The sequence below is a fragment of the Orcinus orca genome, chromosome 18 (assembly GCF_937001465.1).
Source record: "Orcinus orca chromosome 18, mOrcOrc1.1, whole genome shotgun sequence".
Classification (NCBI taxonomy): domain Eukaryota; kingdom Metazoa; phylum Chordata; class Mammalia; order Artiodactyla; family Delphinidae; genus Orcinus; species Orcinus orca.
Window position 1 is genome coordinate 12735831 of NC_064576.1, and position 27382 is coordinate 12763212.

General features: G+C 44.3%; 1 protein-coding gene across 19 annotated transcripts in view; it reads right to left on the reverse strand.

The window, feature by feature from the left end:
* The window catches only part of MBNL2 (muscleblind like splicing regulator 2), a 152848-nt gene that overhangs the window by 51322 nt on the left and 74144 nt on the right, over positions 1-27382 (reverse strand). For all 19 annotated transcript variants that reach the window (XR_007473135.1, XR_004485263.2, XM_033435111.2 and 16 more), the window contains one exon: positions 2846-3010. Coding sequence is in view for 17 of the 19 variants with exons in the window: in XM_033435111.2 (XP_033291002.1) it covers positions 2846-3010 (165 nt within the window). In the remaining 2 variants the exon portion in view is untranslated. The remainder of the gene's footprint in view (positions 1-2845; positions 3011-27382) is intronic.

A 27382-nucleotide genomic window follows, 5' to 3' on the forward strand; every position in this document is an offset into this window, starting at 1 on the left:
TCAGAGGAGAGGTTTGGACTGGGAACGTGCATTTGGGAGTTCTCAGCCTGTAGATGATTCAGAGCCTCAGAAATGGATGAGACCATGAAGGAGAGGGTAAATGAGAGAGCGGTCCAGCACTGGGAACATCAGTGTATAGCAGCCTCAACATATAACAGAGGAAAAGAATGGGCAATGGAGTCAGAAGAGGAAGGAACGATCAGAGAGCGAGGGGTGCTCCTCGAAGGAGAGATTGATTGCATGTTACTAAGAGGTGGAAAGAGTACAATAAAAGCAGAAATGCCCATTGGTTTAGCAACATGGAGGTCACTGGTGAGAGATTTCAGCAGATGGGTTCAGGGGAGATGGGAGATAAAGGGAGTGGAAAAAATATGCATAGCTCTTTAGAGAAGTTTAAGAAGGAAACCTAAAAATGGAGGGATACTGGCTACTTTATGTTTATCAATTTCTTTGTCTTAAGCAATTTCTGCATGTATTAATTTCCCGTGTCTGGTCTAACAAATTCCCACAAACCTGGTGGCTTAAACAACATGCATTTATTCTTTCATAGTTCTGGAGGCCGTAAGTCTGAAATCAGTTTCACTGGGCCAAAGTCAAGGCTTTGGCAAGATCATATTCCCTCTGGAAGCTCTAGGGATGAATCCATTCTTTATCTCTTCCATTTTCTGGTGGCTGCTGGCATCCCTTGGTTAGTGGCCACATCACTCCAGTCTCTGCCTGTACGGGCACATTGCCTTTCTCCTCTTCCGTATGTGTGTCAACTCTCCCTCTGCCTCTCTTATAAGAATGCTTGTGGTTGCATTTAATCCAGGAGAATTTCCCCATCTCAAGATGCCTAGCTTAATCACATCTACAAAGACCCTATTTCCTTGTAAGGTGACATTTACATTTCCAGGTACCTTTGAGGGCCATTATTTGGCCTACTACCTTGTATTAAGTCACTAATTCATTCCTGAGACTCTGAAGTTATTTGTTTGTAGAGTTAATGATTTTTAAGTTTATTACATTTTTCGTTCTAATTTTTCTTGTGATTTAAAAACCTCTATTAAAATACTTAAGTGTAATATTCCTTCTTCATAGAGTAATTGTGATTATTGTCTTCTAATTAATATATGAGACAATACATAAACATAACTTTCAAAGAAAATTCAACTAATAGTTTATAACAGGAATGGAATTTTCTTATTAACATTGCCATTATTGGGTACCAGGGTCAATCCTTACAAATTCTAAGTAAATAAGTAGTGAATGATTAAAACGATATAATGCACTGTTGCTATGTTGACCTAGGTGGTTCTAAGTTTATTCCCATAGATGTCATTTAATATGTATAATTAAATTATTTTAGCATTTAGGTAATTTAATAAAATAATTTATACATGTGTATCAATAAAGAGAACCATAAATATACATGTGAATGGTTTTAAGTAGATCCACTTAAACGCCTGTATTTGGTGTTAAATGTGTTCAGAACTCTACCTGTGTTGTCCTTACAACTAGGATAGCTCCTACTCATCCTTTAGGATGTACTTATTTGGGACTTCCTTCAGGCAGCCTTTCCTGCCTCATCCAAAATCATAATGCCCTGGGCCTGAATCTTATGTTGTCTTTTCCTTGAGTCTGTCTACACCCACAAGACTGTAGCTGATTTATCTTGGAGTCCCCTGCACCTGCACTTTTTTTTTTTTTTTACTCTGGGCAGAGCTGGTTCCTGGTTACTTTGTGCTGCTATTCTTGGGCAGAAACCCGGAGACAAGCAGAATTGCCAACAATCTGCCCAGATTCTCTCCCCTCTTCCTGGACCAAACCCCACCTTCCCCATCACATCTCATGGACGCACAACAAGAAAATGTAACTCCCTGGTAGCTATCCCTTTTCATTTAGCATCTTTCAATGACATAGAATTTTCATACAATAAAGACTGATTTTTAAACAATCATCTCTTTTTTATGCACCTTTTTTTTAAAAAAGAGCGAATTTCACTCACTTCACTGGCTTTGTTTTTTAAAAAATTAGCTTGTTTTTGACAAAAAATTTACAAGTGTAAATGAAATTCACTAAAGCCCCAAAATGCACTCCTTTTTCTCAGGGCCTCATTCCTAGAGCAATTTCCAGACCTTTAAGGAAGTACTTTCAAACACTGTGAAATGAGGGAGAAAATATGACACAGTACTGGACTCTCTGGGCGTTTAATCCTGTGGGCCTTGCCTCAGCTCCTGCACCCTTTGCAGGCCTCTGAGACGGGAGGCGTGGGTGGCTCAGGCAGCCTTCCTTCATGCCTCTGCCAGGCTCCAGGAGGAGCAGACTGCAGAAAGCGCCCTGGTCAAGATGTCTGAGGTCCAGGCTCAGCTCCACAACTGATTAGCTGCAGGACATTGGGTAAATCCACTAACTTCTGTGGTTTCATTTTCCCCTTCCTTAAAATGATACCATTGAACTAAATAATCTATCTGTTGCATTGCTAATAATGTTTTAGGCATCAGAATCTCTTCTTTGCATAGATCATCAATTCATACTCTAAATGAGAACGTAGAACTATCGCCCTTCTAAGATGGTTCAAATAGGGAGGTTCCTGGTGAGAAATATGGAGGTTACTGTCACTAGTTGGAGTGACACAGATTTCCCAGATATTGATTAGAAATTGTCTTTGCCTACAGTTTCTACATGCGTTTTTCCATTTAAATAATCTTAAAAACCCTATTTTCAGCATCTAGTTAGCTTCAAAGCTATTTGCTTTAATGGTAGCCAAAGAGACAAAGTAGGGGGACACCATTTTAGGTCAACGTGGCCTTGCCTGTACCAACACTTTAATCATCAAGCCCATCATGAGATGCAATGTACTCACCACTGGATGAAGTGGGGTTCCTGGAAACATAAATTGCATCTGCTGGGCAAGCATTGCTGCTGCAGTTTTTTGCTGGATCAAATTGTTCCTCCCGTTAATTTCGAGTTGAGTTTTTAAATGTGTTGGAGGGTGAAGATACTTGCAGTTCTCTCTTGAACAACGGCCCTGGAAGAAAGAGTTTTGGTCTTAGGACTGTCATAAGTAGCTTTCAACTCTGTTGTCAACCATTTCACAATCATTCCTTATATATGAAGGTGTGTATCTGTGTGTGTGCACATGCGTGCACACGTATGTTGGAACATACAAGGGGTGAATCAGGCATTCGATGATTATCAGCCTTGCTCAGACCTGTTGAACAGAGAAGCGTCCTGAAATGTTGTTGTTTTTAGTGGATTCTAACTCTGACAAAAGACCCTAAGGAAACGTGACTGCTGAGAGTAAAGTCGGACCCTTCTAGGCAGTGTGGGAGGCCATCAGAGGAGCATATTTATTGTGACTTATCAAAAGGAAGCTTTGAACTTGCTAAACGTTGGTTTGTGCTGGAGTGATAACAAAATGCGAATAATTATGCGCCACATTTGTGCAGCAGGGAAAGTAATCAGAAGGTCTTGAAATGTGTGCTCCAGCGTGGCTGAAGACACCCCTAAATCAGATGATTGAAGAAGAGGCGGTGGTAGAATAGGGCGGACATTTCTTAGTAACTGATGCACAGGTGAAATTTCCAGGCATGAACTCAGATGATCACCTGCAACAGAGCAGTTTGCTCTAATACACGAAAGCTGCAGCCCATGTCCCTGCCCCAGTCCCGTGACAGTTGTATAAAATTAAATGTCACAATATGAGGTAGTGAAGAGTGTTTACAGCTAAAGTAACATCGGGATGTTAAAGTTGGCAAAGTGAAAAAAAAAATTAATTAGGTGACAGGTGTGCCTAAAACCAGTCTTGAAGAGTAATCACAAATGGTAGTGTTTATACTGAATTCCCAAGTTTTCAAAACTACCAATTGAGAGAATCACGTTGATATGTGAAGTATGCAATTTCTGGAGAAAGAATAACGAACTGTGTTAACCAGTATGGGGACTGTCAGTCTCTAAAGAATTAGTCTTATTTGCAACCAAGAAAAGAGAATATGGGTTTGTTTACCAAATATAAAAGTAATTTTAAAAAGCAAGCTGGGTGGATCTGGGCAAACAAATTTGTTTATAGTCATCCTAATTCTAAACATCTGGAGTTCGCACGCTGCCCCCTGCTCATTTCAGCTGTACTTGTGGTGGCGCAGGCTCCCTCCCAAATGTCAGCCTCCTACACTGCCGCGGAGAAGGGCAGACAGGAGTCCTGGGCTCAGCCTGGTGCTCTGCACTCATCAACCCGTGTTAGCAGCATGAGAGGCTGTGCCGCCCTCTGTAGGGAGGACACAGAGGCGGGCACCGGGGACCCCAGAAGGAATTGGTCACGTTTCCGCTAAACTTATTCTGTAACAATGGGCAAGGGCAGCATGTCTCCTTAGGCTCAAGTTCATATTGTCGATGTTTCATTCAGCATCCTAAGGGAGAAAACAGACATCTTGGGTCAAGTACTGGAAGGTCCACTGTTAAAATACTGGCAAACTGGACCCACAATTTAAAATAATCCACTTTGTTGTACACCTGAAACTAACACAACATTGTTAATCAACTGTACTCCAATACGAAATAAAAAGTTAAAAATAAATAATCCAAGTCAAAGCAGTCTAGAAATCTCTTTCTCTCTCCATCTGCTTCTGTCTGCAGATTTTTAAGGTAAAGTTTTAATCCTAACTTTACTTTGCTCATTGTTTTGTGATGTCCTAGGGTCCCTCCAGCCCTACCAACCTGCTTCAGGCATGTCTTATTTTACTTCTCTTTCTGTCCTCCCTTGACAATTGCCCAAGTCTCTGGGTTTTCTAAAATAAAATCTCCAAGAAAGCATTCAGATTGGGCCAGCTCCTAGAGCACAGGAGTATGACCAGCCTATGGACTGGCTGCCTTATGTCAGGTGTCCAAATACATTCTTATCATCTATTGTGGGAGGTGGTCACGGGACGTGGCTACTGCCCATCATCAGGGGTGGAGGAGAATTGAACAGAGTGACATTTCTTGTATAGAGGATAAGTCTCCCCAGGCTTCTGTCTGACAAGCCCAATTCAAACTCTCTTCAAACACAGTCAGTTCACTTGGAAGATGACACCCAGAGAGGCTCATGTATACAGGGTACACATATGGGCCTCTGTGTACAAATGTACAAATGGCCTCATGTGGGGGTTTGGGAAAACAAAGTTCCAGAGAATGGAGTTGGAATTTGTGAAACATCCACACTTCTACCAGTTTGGCTATTCTATTTTGCTCGTTCATATAATTGTCAATTTGATCATTAGTCTTCTAATGTAATGCTTCAGGTAAAAATTTCGATGAGGCTAGAAAAATATGTTTTTTTTGTGAATGCTGTCATCTCTTGATACAACTGGGACTCTTAAGGAGCTACATAAACTATTTTCAGCCAATGGAACATGATTTACAACATCGAATTAGTAATTTATTGATGGAACCTTCTTTTCCATGAGAATTAATACAATTTTCTACTGTTCTTACTTACACACTTGGAGTGAGGTATATTACTGATTACCCATGTGCCAGACAATTTATACATGGTTATCTCATTTTCTCCTTATAACAGCTGTAATGATCCCTATTTTACAAAACAGCAAATGTACCCAGAAAGATCAAGAAACTTTCCAAAGGTTAGATAATTGGTAAGTGGTAGGGCTGGATTTTAAATCTAGGTTTATCTGACTCAATTACCTCACTGTACTAACCTATTTATTAGCAACAGTTAAAAATCCAGGGAGGATAAAAATCTAGCATTCTCCGTCATAGAATAATAGGCTACTTAACACAATTTAAAATATAATAGAGGGCTTCCCTGGTGGCGCAGTGGTTGAGAGTCCGTCTGCCAATGCAGGGGACGCGGGTTCGTGCCCCGGTCCGGGAGGATCCCACATGCCGCGGAGCGGCTGGGCCCGTGAGCCATGGCCGCTGAGCCTGCGCGTCCGGAACCTGTGCTCCACAACGGGAGAGGCCACAACAGTGAGAGGCCCGCGCACCGCAAAAAAAAAAAAAAAATACATATATATATAATAGAATATATATGAGGATTTGGGAGTGGAGAAAGATCACTTGCCTGGGTCTGTCTGTCGGAAGGGGGTCAGAGGAGTGGTTAGGCTTACAGGCTCTGGAGGCAGATGCCTGGGCACATAAGTTGGCTCTGCTTTTTCCTACCTTTGTAACTTCGAGCAGATTACTTGAATTTCTTGTATATTGGTGTTTTCATCTATACAATGAAAATAATTATTGTGTTTTCCTCTCAAGGCTGTTGTAGGATTAGATGAGCTAATACAGGCACAAGGTGTAGAGAATGCCTGGCACGTAGTAAGCACTGGGGAAGCGTTGTCAGCATTACCAAAGAAAGAAAAGATATTTGTATGTCATTTTCTTTACAGTAAATGCAGGATTACAGATTTAGTTATGTTTTGATTGGCTTTTTGTTGCTTCTCTAGAGGAGCTTTTCATTTCGAAACATGATAAAAACAATCAGTACTTAATTATACTTATTCAAATATCTTATGTTTAAAATTATTTTCAAGTCTTCAGGATATTTCTGCAAGTATCCATATTTGAGGAGAGAGCCCTGGAACATAGTTCAGTCTAGCATCAATATTTTGAAGGGTGTTGCAGCACAGATGTATGAGGCATACAATTCAAAGCCTGGGAAACTCCAGGCAGCAGAATTTTAGTAAGGGATACTATAGGACTCTAAAATCCTAAAGGAAAACTTACTGTCAAAATATAACTATTTGACACAGTAAACAATTGGTAAGGAAGTTTTTGTTAAGGCGTAAGATCTGTCAGGATACACATCATCGCACAAAAACGGTTGATTATCAAAGCAAGTTGTCATAACCCTACGGGAGAGGGCAGTGAGCAGAAATGTAAAGCATCTTTGTATATCATTGTGAAACAAAACAGAAGTGTCAAAAATAGCGTCTCCCAATTTTAGTCCAAGAAATGAAGACGAAAATGTCTTGGGAAAGTCTTCCTGTGGCTGCTAGGATTGTTTTTTTTTTGTTTTATTTTAACTCTTCCTCCCTTGGTTAAACACTGTTTCCGAGAGATAAGAGAGGTGAGGGTCCAGCCCCTGGAGAAGGGGGCTGGCACAGCTTCTGTGGGATGGAGTGGGAGGGCACCATTCCAGAGTCTTTGTGAAGAATCTTCTAGAACTGGAAAATGGGAGCCCTGGAGGAGTCTAGGCAGATGGTCCCACACCAGGGTCTAATGTGGAGATTGCAGCCCTCAGGGGCTCCGCCCACCCCGGGTGGGATGCAGCAGGTTTAGAAATGACAGGTGGTCTGGATCACACTCACCATTGTTCTTGGTCTATTTCCGGGCTAGGGTCTCATTCCTTCCTTCATTCAACAAATATTGATTGAGACCTTGCTGTGTACCAGGTCTTGTGCTAAGTGCTAGTTAACTAAAGGTGAGTAAACACAAGATCTGCTGCCTCCCTGCCTGAAGCCTGCAATCAGGTGGTGAAGACGGATATTAGCCAAACAGTGACACAGATAAATGTATAATTACAAACTGTGGTCCCTGTTCTGGAGGAGAAGGCTGAGAGACAATGGTGGGAGAGGGTCAGAATTGAGACTGGTGGCAAAGGAGGGCTCTGAGGAAGTGACATATTTAAACTGAGACCTGAAGGATGAGAAGGAACTTGGCAAGGGAGTGAGTGAGGGCTAAAGTGTGTGTGTGTATGTGTGTGTGTGTGTGTGTGTGTGTGTGTGTGTGTATTTGTGTGTTGAGGGGGAGAATACAAAATGAGGACAAAAGGAAGAGGACGTGCTAGGAGAATGTACCATCTGGGGGCCTTCTTGAAGTCTCTCAAGGCTGGAATACAGAAGGGGGTGTGGGTTGCAGTGGGGGGATGATAAGAGATAAAACGGGAAGAAGTAGACTAGAGCCAGATAACAAGGAACTTTGGGAGTCAAGTTAAGGGCTATGAACTTCATTGCCACTGAAAGTTTTGAAGCAGGAGAAGCGCAAGATCAGATTTATGTTTTACGCTACGTATAAAATCTTACCCTGATTATTAGATTTTGTATCTCTAATGTTGTTATGGTTTGCATTGTTTGGAATCCGCTTATTTAAAAACAATAACAGAATTCTGACGTAGTTTACATAGGATTTGTGCGCTTCATTCTGCTTCCCAAAATAATCTCTACTCCAGGAAAATTTAGTTTAGGGAGGATGGTTAGAAGCAAGTGAGAATTTCAAGCTGAATTAAGTTTATTAAAATAAGCGACCATGAAAGATTCTAATGCAGAATACCCATGTTGATTCTTAACAGGATGAGGAAAGATGCTGAATAACTAATATGTACTTGTCAGAACACCAGATCGTAGCTATCGGAATTACATGGTCATTACATTGCACGACGTGGGAGAAAATAAATGCAGCTTTGGCTAAGAAAAAATTTCAGAATCAGGTTGGTGTGAGAAAGGAAAAGCGTAATTGGAAAATGAGGTTTTCCAATTACTTATTTTAAAACCAGGAATATTTAGAGTCTTTTCCTAGTATGCTCCTAATTGAAAAAGTCAATTAAAATATGGAAGCAAAAAAGAAAACAGATTAATTAGGAGATTATTAAAGGGATTAACAATAGGAGTTTGGCCCATAGGAATAGCTAACAGACAACTATATCCCATTAGTTTTCCATGGGAAAAGCAATGGATTTCATATGATCTGCAATTCAAACTGACAATAGGCCCCTGCTGTACGACTCGGGGATAATTTAAATTGTTTCTTAGCGTGGGCCACGCCATTGATCAGCAGGCTCTACAAAGGCCCTTTTGGGAAATAATTCCAGTTGAGGCCCAGGGTCACAGCCTGATCCACTGAATTCCTCCTCTTCCCGTTGGGTCCTGGCTGCTCACTGCTTTCAGCATGTGATGGTATTTTCAAGGGAGCAGGCCTGGCTGTGGAATGGAGAATCTGACTCTGAGACTGGGGGCAAATGGTATGCGTTCCCAAAGTGGCCTGCTGGGATGCTCTGAGTCCAGGAGCCTGCTTGGGAGGTCCATGGAAGCCACTGAAGAACCTCTCAGATTCCCTTGCGTTCCGCACGCGTGAAACCAACTTAGCGAAATCCTGATGTCCTGGAGTCACATTCCTGAAGCCTGTTCTATCTTGGAACCTTTCCTGGAGAAGCAGTTGAAACCAGTGGTAAAGGGAACAGTCTCTGGAACTGGACTACTTGGGCTCAAAATCCAGCTCTGCTGTTCTTGCCATGGGACCTTGTGGCCTCCAGTTGCCACATCTGTAAAATGGGGATAACAATAGTTCCCCCCTCATAGACTTGTGTAAGGATTAAGATTTAATGCATATACAGTGTTTGAGCAGTTCCTGGCACATAGTAAGCCCTCTGTAAGTTTTTATTATCCTCCTTCCCTGGTGGCACAGTGGTTAAGAATCCACCTGGCAATGCAGGGGACACGGGTTCGATCCCTGTTCTGGGAAGATCCCACATGCCGTGGAGCAGCTAAGCCCGTGCGCCACAACTACTGAGCCTGCGCTCTAGAGCCTGTGCGCTGCAACTACTGAAGCCCGCATGCCGCAACTACTGAAGCCCGTGTGCCACAACTACTGAAGCCCGCGCGCCTAGAGCCCACGCTCCGCAACAAGAGAAGCCACCGCAACGAGAAGCCCACACACTGCAACAAAGAGTAGACCCTGCTCACCACAGCTAGCGAAAGCCCACGCGCAGCAACGAAGACCCAATGCAGCCAAAAACCAAGCAAATAAATAAATAAATAAAATAAAAATAAAAACAACCTTGCTGATAACTAGTTCAGTTTCTGTATCACGGTGCTTCTCTCTGGCCTGTCTACCCAGCTCTTTAACACTATTCTTGTTCTCACAGTTAGCACCAGCCTTGGCCATTTCTCTCTTTGGAAGAACCTCAGATCTGTTTTTCTTTGATATCTGTCCTGCTGAAACTTGCCAGGCCTGATTAACATGGCATGACTAATGCAGAGTTTAAAGCAGCTATGCATTATAGTGGGGAAATCCTGGAATTCTGGTTGTGGCTTCATCCCTAAACGGTTAGATTAACTTTTGCAGATAATGTATAATATTCTGTGCCTCAATTTTCTTATCTGTCAAATGGGGGTGATGATGTTCCCATATCTCAACTCTTTCCGATGTCTGTGAGAGCTCGAGAGACAGCCACAGTTGCTCTGAAAAAAGTCGTAATTTGCTATACATCGTCAATTCTACATCTATTTCCCCCTTGAATGTTCCTCATCTAGTAAAAGGAGAAAGCCACATAAACCAACAGTTACAGTGAAGGGTGACACCTGGGAGGTATGTTGGCAACAGTCCCAATATGTTATGAGAATTGTGAGCGGTCTGTGTGACAGGCGGGGCATGAAGTGCATCAGCAGACGTGGCAAATTAAGTCAAAATCGATTAAGTCTAGGAGGATCTATTAAGTACCTACAGTGGAAAATTCAGTCAAATAGACCACTGCTTTGGTCCCTGTGACATGTAAAGTGTTTAGCAGATGTTTTCTAAGTGACTAAACTGGCTGGGGGGGAATCAGATGCTCACAGCCTCAGTTTCCCTAGTTTCAAAATGTCTCAAGGTTTTTGAAAGTGGGAGAAAAAACCCAGAGGCCTTGGTTTGAGCAGGCGAGGTCCAGCCCTCTTCCCCAAGGCTGGCGCTTTTCCCTTCCTTACAGGGAGCTGCGAATGCTTCTGAGTCTGCCCTCTCTAGGTTTGCATTTAGGGCAGCCTGTAATCCCCGGAGAGCTGGAAGACCTTGGGGCCATCACCAGTGCTCTAGGAGCAGATCTGTGACTCATTATAGTCATGCCAATGTAACTGCCCTATTCCTTCAAGCACTATTGGGCTGTTAAGACCTAATTTGTGACCGTTTAAACAGATGAAACATAAAAATTAATAAATGGGGAAGAGAGGCAAAGAGGGTGAATTGTTTGCAGTTTGCCATTTCAAAGCACGTGTCAATTTTATTTTTTAATGGATTTGGCTGCCTGAGAAGTTTAATTAATCAATCAATTAATTTGTTAACATTAAGACTCAAGTTTGTTTATTTATTTAGTTAGTTAGTTAGTTTTTGCGGTACGCGGGCCTCTCACTGTTGTGGCCTCTCCCGTTGCGGAGCACAGGCTCCGGACACGCAGGCTCAGCGGCCATGGCTCACGGGCCCAGCTGCTCCGTGGCAGGTGGGATCTTCCCGGACCGGGGCACGAACCCGTGTCCCCTGCATCGGCAGGTGGACTCTCAACCACTGCGCCACCAGGGAAGCCCTCAAGTTTATTTTTTTATATATGTTTCAAAATGTACCGAGCGTGTTTCCTTCCCTTGCTTCTCCAATTATGTGAAGAATTCTTTTTCACTGTTTTTCTCTTCGACTTCTTTTCTCTGTCCTTGAGCCTGGGCAGTTTAAGTGTCTCAGACTACTGTGTCTTATGACTGGAAAGAGCTGTTTGTCAGTTTGATTGAGGCGCCAAGCCCTGTCTTTACTGGTAAGGATTATCCATCTTGTTAACTTTATATGTTAACTGAAAATGTGCCAGTTAAGAGAAATCAGTGAGGCCAAAAATAGTCCCTCCATTTTCCAGAGATTTAAGGAAGCTGATTTCCAAGCATCAGATGCTTCATTTCAAAACTATTTTATTTAGCTAAAAGATTAATATCTTCTGAGTCACAGAGGAACACTGGGCAGTGTGGATTGTGATAATGTACCGACATAACACAAAACCGGTCTAGCTGCTGTCTGACTTTAGAGTGTCCAGTTTCCTGACATCACGTTCATCCGTGTATGCGTGGCTATGGCCGTGGGTGAAACAGAAGCTCTATGCAATATTAATCTCACAGCATTAGGAGGTTTCCTGTGTGGGGAGGGCAGGCCTTTCTGGTCTATGTCTTATACTTCTCAGTACAGAGACCCTCACATGGTGGGCACTCAGTGCACGTTATCGAATGACTGTCCTCTCTCTCCTCCAGCAAATCACGTGCCGAGCCCTGTGATAGTAAATGGGCAGTCAAAACACAGAGTGAGCCATGCCACAATACGGGGGAATTCAAGGCGCTTTGTGAACACATTGTAGGGAACTCTGCCTAGCTTAGGGGCCAGGGATGACTCTAGTGGAAGGCACATACCACGTTCAGACCAAGATCTTTATCGGATTATGTAGTTGCGTATATGCGGAGGGATGTGGGTAGGTAGGGAGTAAGGGTTGGCGATTTGGACAATTAAAACGAGCCAGACTACTTCATGACCACTCTGGGGGGGCGGTCAAGTTCCCGAAGCCTTATAAAGGCCTTCACACGGCACCTGAGACAAAGCAAATGCTTAGGAAATATTGGCTGCTGTTTTTTTTATCATCAGCTGATCAGTATGTTCAGAAGCTGGTCATTTTCCAAATAAGTGAAATCTAGCCAAAGACACAAACTTTGTTTTACACTTTCTGTTATTGTACAGTCTCTTTCAGTCTGATTTGAAAACCACGTGGTCAATCACCTACCCCCCCCCCACCCACCATAGGGAACTTCCTGGAATTCGGACACTGGCAGACAATCAGCCTTAAAGGCTGACATTTACTGGGTATAAATACCTCGGTTCCACTTAGAAAACAGCCACAGTCCCAAGCCTGTGGCCTGTCAGGTGTTTTCCCCACTTCTCTGGTCACTCTGGCCCCTTCCCCCAGATCCTACCACCTCTCCCTCCTGGATCCCAGGGATCAAAGAGTTAAATCCGGCACAGCAAGGGGGGGCCTCCCTGACCCAGGTCACTGCCCTGGGAGGTATTTATATTAAAAGATTTTGCATATCGCACCTCATTATGAATATACTTGTGACAAGGCCAGAGTGCCCTGGCTGTTGGTGTCAAGCTGGGTAAGGCTTCCAGGAGGAGGTGGGAGAAGGGGTGGGTGAGGTATGGATGGGGCATTGGGAAGGGGGGGTGGGCAGGAAGGGGAGGAAGATGGGGAAAAAGACCAGGAAAACAGGGCCAATCAGGTGAAGAAGCGCTGGAAGGAGATGGAAGGGTAGAGTGTCCTTTTCAGGGTGCATTCAGTTTTAGTAACAAAGAAAAGCACATTCCTCTTGGGCTGGTGTGTATTACTCGCTGCCTTGAGACTGACCTGCAAACTGAGCAGCTGCAGGAGGAAGCTGCACTTGATTCAAGAAACACAGCCTGGGGAGGTATGGGCGGGCGTGGCCCCTGCGTCACTGCAGGGCCAGTTCTGCACCGCCTAGGGGAGGATCAGAGCAGAGGTGAGGGCTTTAGCGTCTGTCTCCTGAGGGCAGGAGCTGTGGACCTCCATTCCTTTATTCATTCAGCAAACGTTGTGGAGCATCTGCTCGAGGCCAGAAACTGGGGTGGAATTGCGCACAGGGTACTGAGATGTGCTCTTACCCTCAATAAAAATAGCAAAGACTTATATAATAGTGCACATATCATGTACCAGGAGTTTCTAAGTGCTTTTGGTACATCACACTCTCATCTTCAATACAAGTGCTTAACAAGAGGAACCGTTAATATTCTCATTTTATGGGATAAAAGGGAGGCACAGAGAGGGGAAGTGACTTCCCAGAGTCACACAAGTAGTCAGTGGCAGAGCTGGGCATCTGACCCAGGCCGGATGGCAGCCTGTGCTGTTGACCCTCTGAAGAGCCATTTTTAAGAAACTGAAAATCCCATGCAACGTTCCTATTACACCTTAGAAAGCATTCTTCACACATAATATCTTATTACAGCTTCACAACATTCTTGTAATATATTACTCCAATTTAAAGGGAAGGAAAGTGAAGCTCCGAGAGATCTGAAGATACTTTCCAAGGCCAAGTTGCCAAAGTCTACCAGGCTGAATTCTGGGCCCCATTACTAAAAAGCGTGCCCTCCCCTGCCCCTTGCTGTCAGTGGGGGGAAGCTGCAGGGTAACATACAAAAGATTTGTTCAGAGCAGAGTGGACCCCTTGCATAATAATGAACTAAATTAGGGAGGTGACACGGGACGATTGTGTCGTGGGTTGAATTGTGTCTTCCTGGAGAGACGGGTTGATGTCTTAAGCCCCACTTCCTTGGAATGTGACCTTATTTGGAGATAGGGTCTTTTATAGAGGTAATTAGGTTAAGATAAGGTCATCTAGGTGGGCTTTAATCCAACATGACTGGTGTCCTTATAAAAAGGGAAAATTTAGACACAGGGACAGACAATGTGAAGAGACACAGGAAAAAGATGGCTATCTCTAACCCACAGAACGTCTGCGGCTGCCAGAAGCTGGGAGAGGGGCCTGGCACAGTTCCTTCCCTAGACCTTTAGAGGAAGCATGGCCCTGCTGACACCTTGGTTTCAGACTCTGAGCTTCCAAAACTGTGAGAGAATAAACTTCTGTTGTTCTAAGCCACCTGATTTGTGGTACTTGTTACAGCAGCCTTGGAAACAAGTACAATCACTTATAAGAAATGCTAGATGATGGGTTTTTTTCCATGAGATTGGAGGCTACAACCAGCAAAACACTATGCTATCTTCTGACACAAAGATTTGGTTCTGCGAATGGGTATTCTAATTCTTTTCGCGAACTCAAGAAACAAGATCCCCTTGTCTTATCAAAAACAAACTACAACAACTCCCAAATCCTTAACAAGTACAATGATTTTGTGCAAATGAAATTTTGTCAGCTTAAACACTATTAGATTTTTCACATGGCAGATTTAATAGGAGAGATTTATTTTAGTAAAAGACAAAATGTTTCACTAAAGAACTTATTAGTAATGCATAAAGGCCTACTGAGTCTCTGAAGATCCCATTTTCAAAGAGAAACGTTGGGATAATTTTTATGTCCTGATTACAGAGAAAGGCTCGATGAAGATTGTCCTCGATTTTAAATTTGTATGGAGGAGGCAGATGGGGGAAGGGAGAGGAATCACTCAGTCAAGCAGGAGGGAAGTCAAAGAAAGTGTGTAAGTTTGGCCAGCATTTTGAAGTTGCTCTTAAAAAGGTTGATATGCGTTTCTGGGAAGTGAGGCCACCTTCACAGGTACTTGGATGTACCAAGCAACGATGTTAGAGGACGGGGTGCAAGGACGAAGCCTGCCGACTCCAGCCCAGGTCTGCCCTACTCCCTCCCTGCTGACCGCCTCACCTATTCATTCTCTCCCAGGCTCCCAGGACAAATCCTAAACTGAGGCTGGCTGTTTGCCCCTGGCAGATACCAAGTCAGGCCCCCTGTTTTGATGGCTAGACGACTGCTCTGTGCTACGTCCCAACTTTCTGCTTTCCTCTTCACCTTGTCTGCCTAGTGGGTGTCCCAGTGGGTACCACAGGGTTTCTCTCTTCACTTCCAAGTTCAAGAGCTGAGAAACTGCCTCACTCCAGGCTCCCTCCTCAGGCTGGGTCTGTGACCCACTGGGGGACAGCTGCTACCCACCTGCAAACCCACCAAGGATCATCTACCTGGATTTGTCCTCTCTGTCACCCACCCTCAGCTGACACCCTGCTTATTTTTCTCAGACTTCCTGCTGCTGAATATTTCTCTGGGATGCACCTAGAAGGGTGGACACACAGTCAGTGGCTCAGTCAGCATCTCTTTGGTCCAGGGGGCAGAACTAGCTCCAGACTCTGGAGCCCCTCTGGTCAGATTCAGCCAAACACTGAGATATGACATCATTCCCTTTCCCTCTTAGGACTGTTTGTGGAGGAAGTGTTGTCCCTCAGCAAATCCCAGTGTTCCCCATTAGTGCCTACAGGTTGGATACTTAAGCTCCTCATAGCCCAGCAACTGCGGGTCAAATTTATTTATAAACTGAGTCAATCCATTATTAGAGGGTCCAGTGTTTTGTGTTGCTGTTGTTTTTTAAGAGAATTACATATATGGTAATAATACATGGTAACATTAGTTGAGTACAAATAAATACTGATATTATTATTATTATTGACTACTACTACTACTTATTATTATTATTATTATTTTGCGGTACACGGGGCTCTTACTGTTGTGGCCTCTCCCGTTGCGGAGCACAGGCTCCGGACACGCAGGCTCAGCGGCCATGGCTCACGGGCCCAGCCGCTCCGCGGCCTGTGGGATCTTCCCGGACCGGGGCACGAACCCGTGTCCCCTGCATCGGCAGGCGGACTCTCAACCACTGCGCCACCAGGGAAGCCCTGACTACTTATTATTAAATACATACTAGGCACTGTGCTAAGTGTTTCACCTGCATTGTCTCAGGCAAACCTATCAGAAGGGGAGGTGCTATTAATATCTCCATTTGATACATGAGAGAACCGAGACCTGGCTAGATTAACCACCTTGTCCCAGGTCATACAAGGAGCAAAAGACAGAACCAGGGTTTCCACAAGGTTACTCCTGAGCCACTGCTCTTGGTCCCTGTGCTTCTTTCACATGTTCATATACTTCAGTGACATTTACTGAATGCTTACGATGTGCCAGGTAGGGTGCTAAGAGCTTTACAGGAATGACCTTGTTAGTGTTCATTATAAGCCTCTAGGGTAACTCTTATTTTAATCCCCATTTTGCAAAAGTGGAAACCAAGGCTCAGAGAGGTTAAGTAACCTTCCCAAGGCCACACAGCAAATAAGGGGAAGATCCAAGATTTGAACCGATCCAACCTGGCTCAGCCAAAACTGCCATGCTCCGAGAATATAAATTATTAATTCCAACGATATGCCTGGTACTGTGCTAGGCCCAAGTGGATACAAAGATGAAAAATAAATTGTTCCTAACTTTAAGACACTCTAGATACATAGATCTACAATGCATATACACATGAATGGAAGAAAGGGAAGAAACCATAGTAACGAGTAATATTTGAGTTTAATATTAGCTGAAAGGATCCATGTAGTGTTTCATAAATCAGGCATTCTTACAAATCCAATTAAAGTGATTGAGGACATTTAATAAATATGGTTGAATTTTAACACATCGAACTAATAACTGAGGGGAACAACCGAAGTAGACCCCTGCCAGCACATCTGCAGGTCTCAGGGCAGAAGGAGGCACCGCTAGCAGCCCTAGGGACTACCCCGTTTGGGGAGAGCACAAGGTTTCAGAATCTGCATGTGACGCACCTGGATATCAGGGAGATAAATGGATTATGCATATATCAAACCATAGTTCAAGACTAACGCGCGTACGTTTTAGGCACGCGTCTGTGCTTTGCTTATTGAAAAGGCCTAAAGCCCCGGATGAGGGCAGTTCCCCAGGAATAGTCGGTGGAGGTTGGGGCACTCTGCACCTCCCTGGGTGACCCCAGCGTGGAACGTCTGCCTGGCCTGGCATGGCAGAGTTGAGCAGGGCAGAGTTGACACTTTGTGGGATCCACTGGGAGTACATGCAGTTGTGAGCTGTTTTTATAGGACTGGTATTTTGTTCATTTTTATCTACTCAATTTCACCTGGTCACTTCTGTGATCCTAAGGACAGGGGAGCAGGGCAAGGCACACAGCCCAGGGACTCTCACAGGACCACCCGGGATTGAACCTGTGTCTGGTGCCTCATCTCTTCCCAAAGCCCCACGTCTCCCACGTGGAGTCATCTGGCCCTGGATACACATCCACTCCATCTCCTGCATTGTCCCTCCCTTTCCATCCCACTGCCTCCGTCAGGCCAGTGAAGCATCGGATGTGGCCCGATGCTGATGCGAGACCACTCACCGACTTCCCTTCCTGCAGCGCCCTGCCCTTCGCTCACTTGCCAAACGCTTGTCTACTGTGTGCCAGGAAGCGCTCTAGGAACAGAGGCTGTATCAGTAACACAACTCACAGATACCCTGTCCTCATGGAGCTCAGCTTCTACTTAGGGCAGACAGGCAATGAGCCGTACGTAGCATAAAAATGAGGAAATCGCAGGGTTGAATGTGTCGAGTTCTATGGGGGAAGAAAGGGTGAGATAAGTTGGATGAGGGGGACTGAAGTGGGGTGCATTGCCCTGTTAAATTCAGTAGGCAGGGTCAGCCTTCCTGAGAAGGTAATTTTGGAGCAAAGACTTGAAGGAGGTAGACAGTTGGGCCTGGCCTGACTGAGGAAGCTCACTTCAGGTGCAGAGAACAACCAGTGCAAATGCCCCAAGAAGGAAGTGTGCCTGGAGTGTCTGAAGCTAATGCACCCGGAGGGGTTCCAGGAGGCCAGAGGCCCTGGGCACCCAGAGGCAGGGCAGAGTTGTAAAGGAGGTCAGAGATGCAACAGGGTCATGCTGGGCCCTGTAGGCCACTTTAAGGCCTTTGTTTACTTTGAAGGAGATGGGGGTTTTGAGCAGAGGAGTGACATGATCTGACGGCTATTTTAGAAGGGTTGCCCTGGCTGCTGTGTTGAGGATAGACAGTGGGGGCCAGAGGCACAGTGAGACCAGTTATGCTGCACAGTCGTCCGGGGGAGGGACTGTGATGGTTTAGGCCAGGCTGGTGGCAAAGGAGGTGGTGAGAAGTGATGGCTTCTGGTGATATTTTGAAAGTAGATCCAACAGGATTTCCTGACATGCTGGATATAGAGTATGAAAGAGATCAGGGTAGGGTTTGGGGATGACCTACCGGAAAGGTGGAATTGATGTCATCTGAGATGCAGAAAGGCATGGATCAAGCCAGTATTGGGGAAATCGCAGGAGCTGTTTTTGGACATACTGAGTTTGAGATGTTTATAGCATATCGAAGTAGGCATGTCAAGGAGGCAACTGGATATAGGAATCTCAAGTTCAAGAGAGAGGTGCGGGGTGGAGATGTACATTTGGAAGGGCTGGGCATCTGAAAGGTATTGACAGCCATGAGTGCACCTCCTCAGTTATGGCCCCGGCTGCACCCTTCTCCCTCTGAGAACCTCACGGAACACCATTCCTTCCTGAATCACGTCCCGATGTCCTTATCTGTGAGCAAGGCCTCCCATGTTGTCAGAGAGCGAGCTTCCTTTCCAGTCTCACCCCTGCTGCTCTCCTTTCTTGCAGCCTAGAGCCACATGCAGCGGGAGCTGGGACACCTGAGTCCCCATTGCCTCCCTTGTTCCTCTGTGACTTTGCTGAAGCTGTGTCCCCTCCTTTCTTTTCTTTCCTTTTTCAAATTGTTCAAATTCCACTTCCCCTCCAAGGCCCAGTTTAACTGACCTTCCTCCATGTGCATCATTCTCCAGCCTCTTTACTTTTGTGTTGCCTGCCCTGGGCTGTTTTAGCAGCCTGCACCGCTCGGAGGTACATCACACCTTATGCCTGTTCTTATCATCAGGATTCTCGGGACCAATCTCAGGTCTTATTGTAAGTTTCTCCTGAGCAGAAGTGCTCTCATTTGCCTCAGAATAGCCAAAACGTAGAGCCCAGTGCCCGGCAGAGGCAGAGCTTGTACACCATCAACGTTTGCTTAACAAATGAACCTTGGGGAGACATGGATTTTTGCAAGACAAGACGCTGTATACCTTGCGGGATGAGACCTAGGGGACAAACAAGTATAACTTGAAGACGATTTTCACTGATTTAGAGGCCGCTTTGTCCCACTTAAGGATTCTTAAATAGTACAAACACATAATGGAATCTAATAAAAGCGTATAGGGTAGGCTTCTTTTTTTTCCACAAGGACAAAAATACTATTGCAAGTTAGTTTTAAAATGACTGAATGTGTTCCCTAAAATGAAAATACCAACAAGTATGTGAATTCTTACTTTTACCAATAACACAAACAACTACATATTAATAGAAATGATTTACATATATAAAAATTTCACAAAGGTTTGCTATATCAGACATTTTACATACCTTGACCCTGATTCTCACCACAACCCTGGAATTTTGTATCCTTATCTTCCTGTTACCTATTGAGTGAATTGAGAGAAGTAACTCATCTACGTTACATAGCTTGTCGGTGGTCACAGAGCTAGCAGGTGGTAGAGTCAGGACTCTAACTTAACTGTCTTGAAAGCCAAGGGCAAAATTCCTTGCGTCCTGTCATCTGACCTCCTCCCTTCCACCTAGAAGCCCTCAGACCTACAGTTTCTGACCTCAGGGTCCAAGCTGCTGATTGTCTTAGTAGAGGAAAAATATCATGGCATGATGCTTCCAATAATCACGTTCTTAGACAGAGTTCACTACCATTTCCAGACATTCATTCACTCAATGCATATTTCATGAGCACCTCCCTCCTCTGTGTCAGCCACTGTTCTCAGCAAGGGAGAGAGAATAATGAGGAAAACAGGCAAAAGTTCCTACCCTCAATGGAGCTTACATTTAATGAGGGAAGACAGACACTAAACAAGATCAATAAGTAAAATCTATAGTGAGTGTGATGGGGATAAGGGCTATGCAGAAAAAGAAACCTAAGTGAGATAGGACGTGTGTGGCTGGGGGACTTGGCGGTTTTTGTTAGCATGACTGCAGGAGGTCTCAGTGAGAAGCTGCCAGTTGAGACCAGGGGAACAAGCCAGGGGAACAAGCCTGGTAGATTCTGGTAAGAGGAGACAGGAAGTTCAATGGTCCGGAGGCAGGAGTGTGCCTAGAGTATTCTAGAATAGCAACCAGGGCAATGTGGCTGGAGCAGAGTTTGCAATAGCAGTAACTAAGATGGGAGACGTGAGTAGGGTGAAGTGACCAGAGCATGGTGACCAGGCTCATCAGGACTTTGGCTTTTACTCTGATTGAGGTGCAAAATCAATGGCGGGTTAATGCACTGGGCGATACTACCAGAGGTTTCCACGGTCTTCACATATTTTTAGAATGTATTAGCAACTTTAATAAATTATGAGGAAGTGCATTTTGTCAGCCTTCCAATCACTAAATATTGCTGATCTCATGCAGAGCTCCATATAGCACTGCCCTTGTGACCGGGAGCAAAGCAGGGAGAGCACAGAAGGCTTAAATGCAAGAGGCCCAGATATGGGGCGGGTGGAGAGCGGGGACCTATCTCCAGCCCCCAGACCTTTCCCACTCTCTTCCTTGAAAGGAAATGGGTGGCGATCCCCACAGTCTCCGTCTCAGTCTTAACAGCTAAACCGCTGGGAACAGATCAGGCCGTCTTCACTCCCGGCTCTTGGAGCTGAGCTGCGGGATAAAGCCATCCATCAACAGCCCGCAGATGCACCTCTAAGAAGAACAGCAGTGACACGTGCACCTATGCTTCTCTTCTATGAATCAATTTTTCAAGTTATTGCCTAGGATGGCTCATTTCTAGATTGTCCTCACATGCCATAGGGATTTGAAAATTAAAAAGTTTTCAATGTTTCAACTCAACACTAAGAGCTAGTTCTTGGTCATAATTAGTTGGTTCCATTCGAATTAGTACTGGGTAGCAGCTCTTATCCTCTCTTCAGAGAAATAACAAGATCAAGATCGGCACAGAGAAGAATGATCTGTAATGACCGATGGGGCAGGTTATGCAGAAGGACTGTTAGTGCCTGGGAGCTCATGGGAAGGGGCTTCACCAAGATGTGCAGGCCTAGGAAGGCACTATGGGCGGAGGACGGACGGACCCCAACCCGTCACTACCCGCCTAATAGCATCTCAGCACTGGCTTAATTCCGCCAGCTTTTCAGGAACCTCAGAAGCAAACAAGGAGAGCTTCTGAGTGACCACCAACATGCACACGGTTAAAAAAGAGTCATTTCTAAGACACAAAAGCCATTTCAAGAAATTGATCAACAGCTTCTTCCAAGTAGTGCAATCACAGTTTGCTATTTTTGCATTTCTGAAAACTTTTCCTTTCCTTTGAACTAAAAAATAAAATCCCATAAAGAATAGCTAGAAAGCAAAGCTTCAGTATGTGAGCTGACTTGTTGTCTTAAATTTAATTGTAAAACGTTATTAAAAATTTGAGAAGTATGGGGCTTCCCTGGTGGCACAGTGGTTAAGAGTCCGCCTGCCGATGCAGGGGACACGGGTTCGTGTCCCGGTCCAGGAGGATCCCACATGCCGCAGAGCGGCTGGGCCCGTGAGCCATGGCCGCTGAGCCTGCGCGTCCGGAGCCTGTGCTCCACAACGGGAGAGGCCACAACAGTGAGAGGCCCGCGTACCGCAAAAAAAAAAAAAGAAAAATTTGGGAAGTCTGGGGGATGGGAATCACTCTTAAGAGCACCATGCTCTCATAATTATTACTGTCTGAGGGCTCCCTTTTGATGTTTTCCCTATTTTTATATAGTTATAATCTTGCTGACCAAATCATTTCATATCCCGATGGTGCTCACCGAGCCTATCATTAGTGTGTTTGTTCCTCTCTGCTGATGGGGAGTTTCATTTATGATGCCTGCTTTATATTACCCTGAAAGGAGGTAGTACAATTAACTTAACTATTTCTCTCCTTTTTTTAAAAATTTTTTTAATTTATTTTTTATTTCTCTCCTTTTGATTACAGTTTTGCACTTTCGTAAATAATTTTGTGACAAGCATTTTCACATGCATAGTCATCCTCCCTGCCCTGTTTTTCTTTCTTCAGATTAAGTGGAATTATTGGATTAAAGAGGATGGATTTTTGCATGGCTTAATATATCTTGAATCAGCATATTTTTAAGTGAAATCTTATCTGAGCACTCAGCATATCTAGATGTTTTTCTCAAGAACTAATCATATTACACTGATTTTTATCAGACAATGAGCATATGTTTTTCTTTTTGCCTCAACTGGCAGGAAACTCAGAGCTAAAGTTCAAATCCAATAATGAGTTCATCTCAGGTGACCTGTAATGGTTTCTTTTGGATTGATATTCTACTTTGTTGTCCCTTTGAAAAACAGTGATGCTGAATTCTTAAAGTTCCCTCAGGTTCCTTTTAGAAACAGGGTGGTTATAAAGCTCACTCACGTACGCACGCAAACACACACACAAATGTGCCTTTATTGTACCTTAACACACAACTTCTTTATGTAATCAGCATCATAAAATCCAAATTCTTGGAACTGGAATCTGTGAGATGATCTAGTGCAATCCCCTCCTTTTACAGTAGAGACACTGGGCTAGAGAGAGAACATGACCGGTCTGGGATCCCAGAACTCCCTGCAGCTAGAGCCAGGGTTAATGAGAACCCAGGCCTTTTCATGCCCGATCTGAGCCCTGAGCAAAGCGCGAGGAACTGCCTATTGATTGGCTGTACCTTACACCTTGACACTCTTGCCAGGGGCTCAGTCGTAAGCGCCTCTCTCCATCTCTCTCTCTTCCTTTTGCCACCATTTCTCATTGCCACCATCCTCTGTGAGGCACGTGTTATTTCATTCCTAGAGCCCCGATTCTGCCCACTCTGGCCCATCTCACACACTGTCACCGTATTAGTTTGCTAGGGCTGCCTTAACAAAGTGCAGATGGGGAGGCTCACACCACAGAGATTCATTGTCTCCAGTTCCGGAGGCTAGAAGTCCGAAGCCAAGGTGTTGGCAGGGCCACGCTCCCTCTGAGGGCTCCAGGGGAGGATCTGTTCCAGGCCTCTCTCCTTGGTTCGTAGATGCCTGTCTTCTCCCTGTGTCTCTGTGCATTGTCTTCCCTGTATGCATATCTCTGTGTCCAAGTTTCCCCTTTTAATAAGAACACTAGTCACATTGAATTAGGGCCCACCCTAATGACCTTGCTTTCTCTTGATCACCACCGTGAGGACCTTCTCTCCAAACAAGGCCACATTCTGAGACACGGAGGGCTTGGACTTCAACATAGGACTTGGGCAGGGGTAGAGGTGGGGTGGAGCGAACGGGTGGAGGCGGGATGCAATCCAACCTGGAACAGTCGCAAAGGTCTTTTTTCCCCAAGTTTTCATCTTCCTGCTCAAAATCCTTCATGGTCCTGACTTGCCAAATTAATTCTAAATTCCTCACTTTGGCGTTCCAGTTGTCCCTTGACCCAGTTTTGACATATCATTGTTATTTCATCTCCCCACACGCCCCATATTCCTCTACACTGCAGTCCAACTGCATTACTCTCAGATTGCAAACACCCCACACTCTCCTGCCCCCAAGCTCACTCTCACGCAGCTCTTTCTGCCTCAAATGCCCTCTTCCCCCACTTCCCAGTCCCGTCTCAGGCGCCCTCCTGTCCGCTGAGCCTTCCTTGTCCCCCACAGACATGTCTCTTCCTCCTTCAGGGCTTTGCTTCATGTATCTTGTTGGCAGTTAAGGATTATGACTATTGTATTACAGTCACTTGTGTGTTCCCTCCTGCTAACCTGTATCCCTCTTAAGCGTAGGAACTTATCCATCCTTGCATCTTCCCAGTGTCTTTTCTTTTCCAACTTCCCCCAAAGTGGTTGCTGGTACCTCTGATGAACACATAGCTGGCAAAAGATATATGTACTCTTCTGCAGAGAGCAATAGTAACATGTCAGGTCATCTAAGACAGCTCCTCTGTAACAGTGTGCAGACTCAGCATGATGTATGTAATAGACAGCGGAATAAATAAAATAACGGTTGGATGTAAAATCTAAGATTGTTGGTATGTGGGCATGGCTGGTGTTGAATGGGAGATTATTTTTACTAGGAAATTCCCTTTGTCCTCATCATTTTCCCCTCCCAATAGAAAATTCCATGAAGTTTATTTCTGAAGAAAAGTAAATATCCAGATGGCCAGAGCAATGACCTTTCTCTAACGGAGGGGATGGATTTGTTATCCGGCCAAATGTTTGAGATTCTTCCACCGGCACGCATAATTGCGAGAGATGTGTTAATTACCCTTACGTGACAGCTGGTGGGACTTCCTAGACAAACTCTGAGAGGAGTATTGATCTGGAGTCATTGTCAGTGACTGTGCTGTGGTGATATAAAGGTAAGGTCCTAACAACAGTTTCTGAATGGGCAGGTCAATGTGCAGGTTCTCTATGAAGTGGAGCCTGCAGGCATTAGGGCAGCTGGCCAGTGCTCGTCAGGAAACAAAAGCACCAGTGTAGCTCTTCAAATGACATCTGAATGAGTGGCACAGGCAAACTCTCAAAGATGTAATCCCTATTATTATAATAGCTCTATGGCTCAGAATGGGCTGTTATCAAAGAGAAAGACAAATCCAGAAAGTGAAGATGAGATTTTCTTTTTACCCCCTACAGCTATGAATCAGCAGCACCCACATCATCGACTATTACTTAAGGGAACTGAGCGCACAGCGCTTGACTCAGCACTGTGGACATGTTGACGAGGAAGCAGAAAATATGATCCTTGCCCTAGAGGAGTCACTGTCTTGGCATTGTGTGCAAAATAATTTAATTCTCCAAAGTCTTTTACAGATCCAAGATTTTGTGAGTCTATGATCAAGAAAGAGAACCATTTTATCTTTAAAAAGCAAAAATGTCATGAATATTCTTTTGTCTAAAAGGCAATTCATATTCCCTAATATAACTTGCTGTGTTGCTTCTACATCAAATTGCTCAGTTTTTGTACCACAGATCTGCACAAGAGAGCTTTTGGATTTATTTTCCCCTTTCCTATTGCCAACTAAGTATTTTTTTCTTTTACCTGGAGTCATGTGAAATATGGGATTACTTGACTTCTCTGAAATCAGATATAATGGCATGTCTGCTTCCAAAGTAACCACTTTGTTGTTCATTCATACGTTCCTGGAAAAACTATCTGATTTTGGTTTAGTCTAGGGAAAATACATTCAAGTTTTTTTTTTTTCCCTTAAAATGTGTAGAAGAAAAATATGCATCTCTTTTGAGCAACTGGAATCAATTTAAGGTTTTGGCACACACCATGGAAAAATCAATGGAAGTTAAAAGTTGACAGGCAAAGTTTGCCTCTGCAAGTGTCAATAAACTTGTGCCCACTAAGAACAATCAAAAAAAAGGATCTTTGACACCAACTAGGATGGTAGGTCAAGTAATCAACCAATATAGTTTTATAGAAGATAATTATACACTGGATGTTGGGAGGTGGGACCCATAAAATTTAGGCTTCCTTTCTATCTCTCAAAAGAGTTTTCAGTTTAACTAGGGAGATAAACAAGAGCATGCACAGAACAGTAAATAAATAAGATGTTATGTTGATAACAAGAATCAAACACCTAGGCATGCTGGAGGAACTCATGAACACTGAGGATCTAACCAAGGTTGAGTCTCCCTACGAAGTTCAGACATCCTGTTGAGAACCCATCCAAATCTGCTTCCCACCTAGACAGGAACTCATAGTCCTTGAGCCTTGTTCTTGTTGCTTGACAACTGACATCAGGCTCTACTGAGCCCCAGGAGACCAAAGTCCAAGACTCTCTACTTCCCATGCATGTTTTTTTTTTTTCCACATGGAAGGTGAGCTAATAAGTAGGACACCTATTTTTCTCCTTTCCTTTCTGGAGCCAGGAATTCCTTCAGGTTTTTCTAGAAGCATTTGCTGCTTTGTTCCTTGCTCAGAGGGAGCAAGTTAAATGAGGATCACCAAAGGCTGAGCTTCCCATTTCTGTCCCAGGCATTCACACTGGTGGCCCAGGGCCAGCCTCTCAATAGTATCAACAAATCATGGCAAAGTAATGTAATATGTGTCATGTAAGTTACAGTGGTGGCAAGAGGCCATCATCCGTCTGGTCTCAGATGGTAATTAAAGGCTCCATAAATATGGGTCTTGGGGAAAGGAAAGAAAGGAGTGGTATTGGGGGAGAGAGTGAGAGTGCCCGGCAGTGTCAGGTACTGCGGAGAGGTCAGGTAAAATCCAGAGTTGCAAAAGTGATCTTTGAATATCGCAATTACGTAGTTATTGGTGATCTCATCAAGGGCAGTTTTGGTGGGGCTTTGAGAAAAAAAGTCAGATTGCAGTGCAGTGAACAAGGCCTGGAAAATGGTGAGAAGTAAGGTTGGACAATTCTTTCACTGAAATATCCTAGTAGATTAGGTCCTTCTGGTCAGAGATGTCGGAGGAAGAGGAGACAAAATGATGTTTAATGCTATGGAAAATGTCTCTATTTTCCCACCCTCCTCTGTGTGAGTAGACAGAAGGGACCGCGTGCAGACTAGCAGTGGAAGGTGCCCAGCCAGGGCACTAACAATGCCCTCCATGCTTGGGGCAGAGAAAGCCCCACTGGAATCCTGTTTTGGTTTTGGTTTGTGTTGTTTTCTCTTAATCTGTGTGTGTGTGTGTGTGTGTGTGTGTGTGTGTGTGTGTGTGTGTATGTGAATGCATTTGTTCTATTCCTTTTCTGTCCCTTCTTCTCCCCCCACCCTTGCTCGGTTCCTCTTAGAAATGTTAATTACTTTTGGGTAACTTTCTGTCAAATGTCTTGAACTTTTCATGAGAAATCCACCATAAGAATCTGACAAAAATATATAGAAAGCCTGCAAATACATGATTTGGGATTTTTGAGGTAATGATTTAGGCTTTTAAGCGGTTAACCTAAAATTATATCCACTTAATATTACCTGAGCACTGGAGACTGATCAGTTTTCTGATTTGCTCACTTTGCCTGGTACATGGGTAAGTCTCAGAGTTCACTTTTATTTCCAAGTAGTAGACTGTAATTAGCTAAGAAGGAGTTTTCCTATTATAGTAATTTCCTAATTATGCATAGGGACAGTA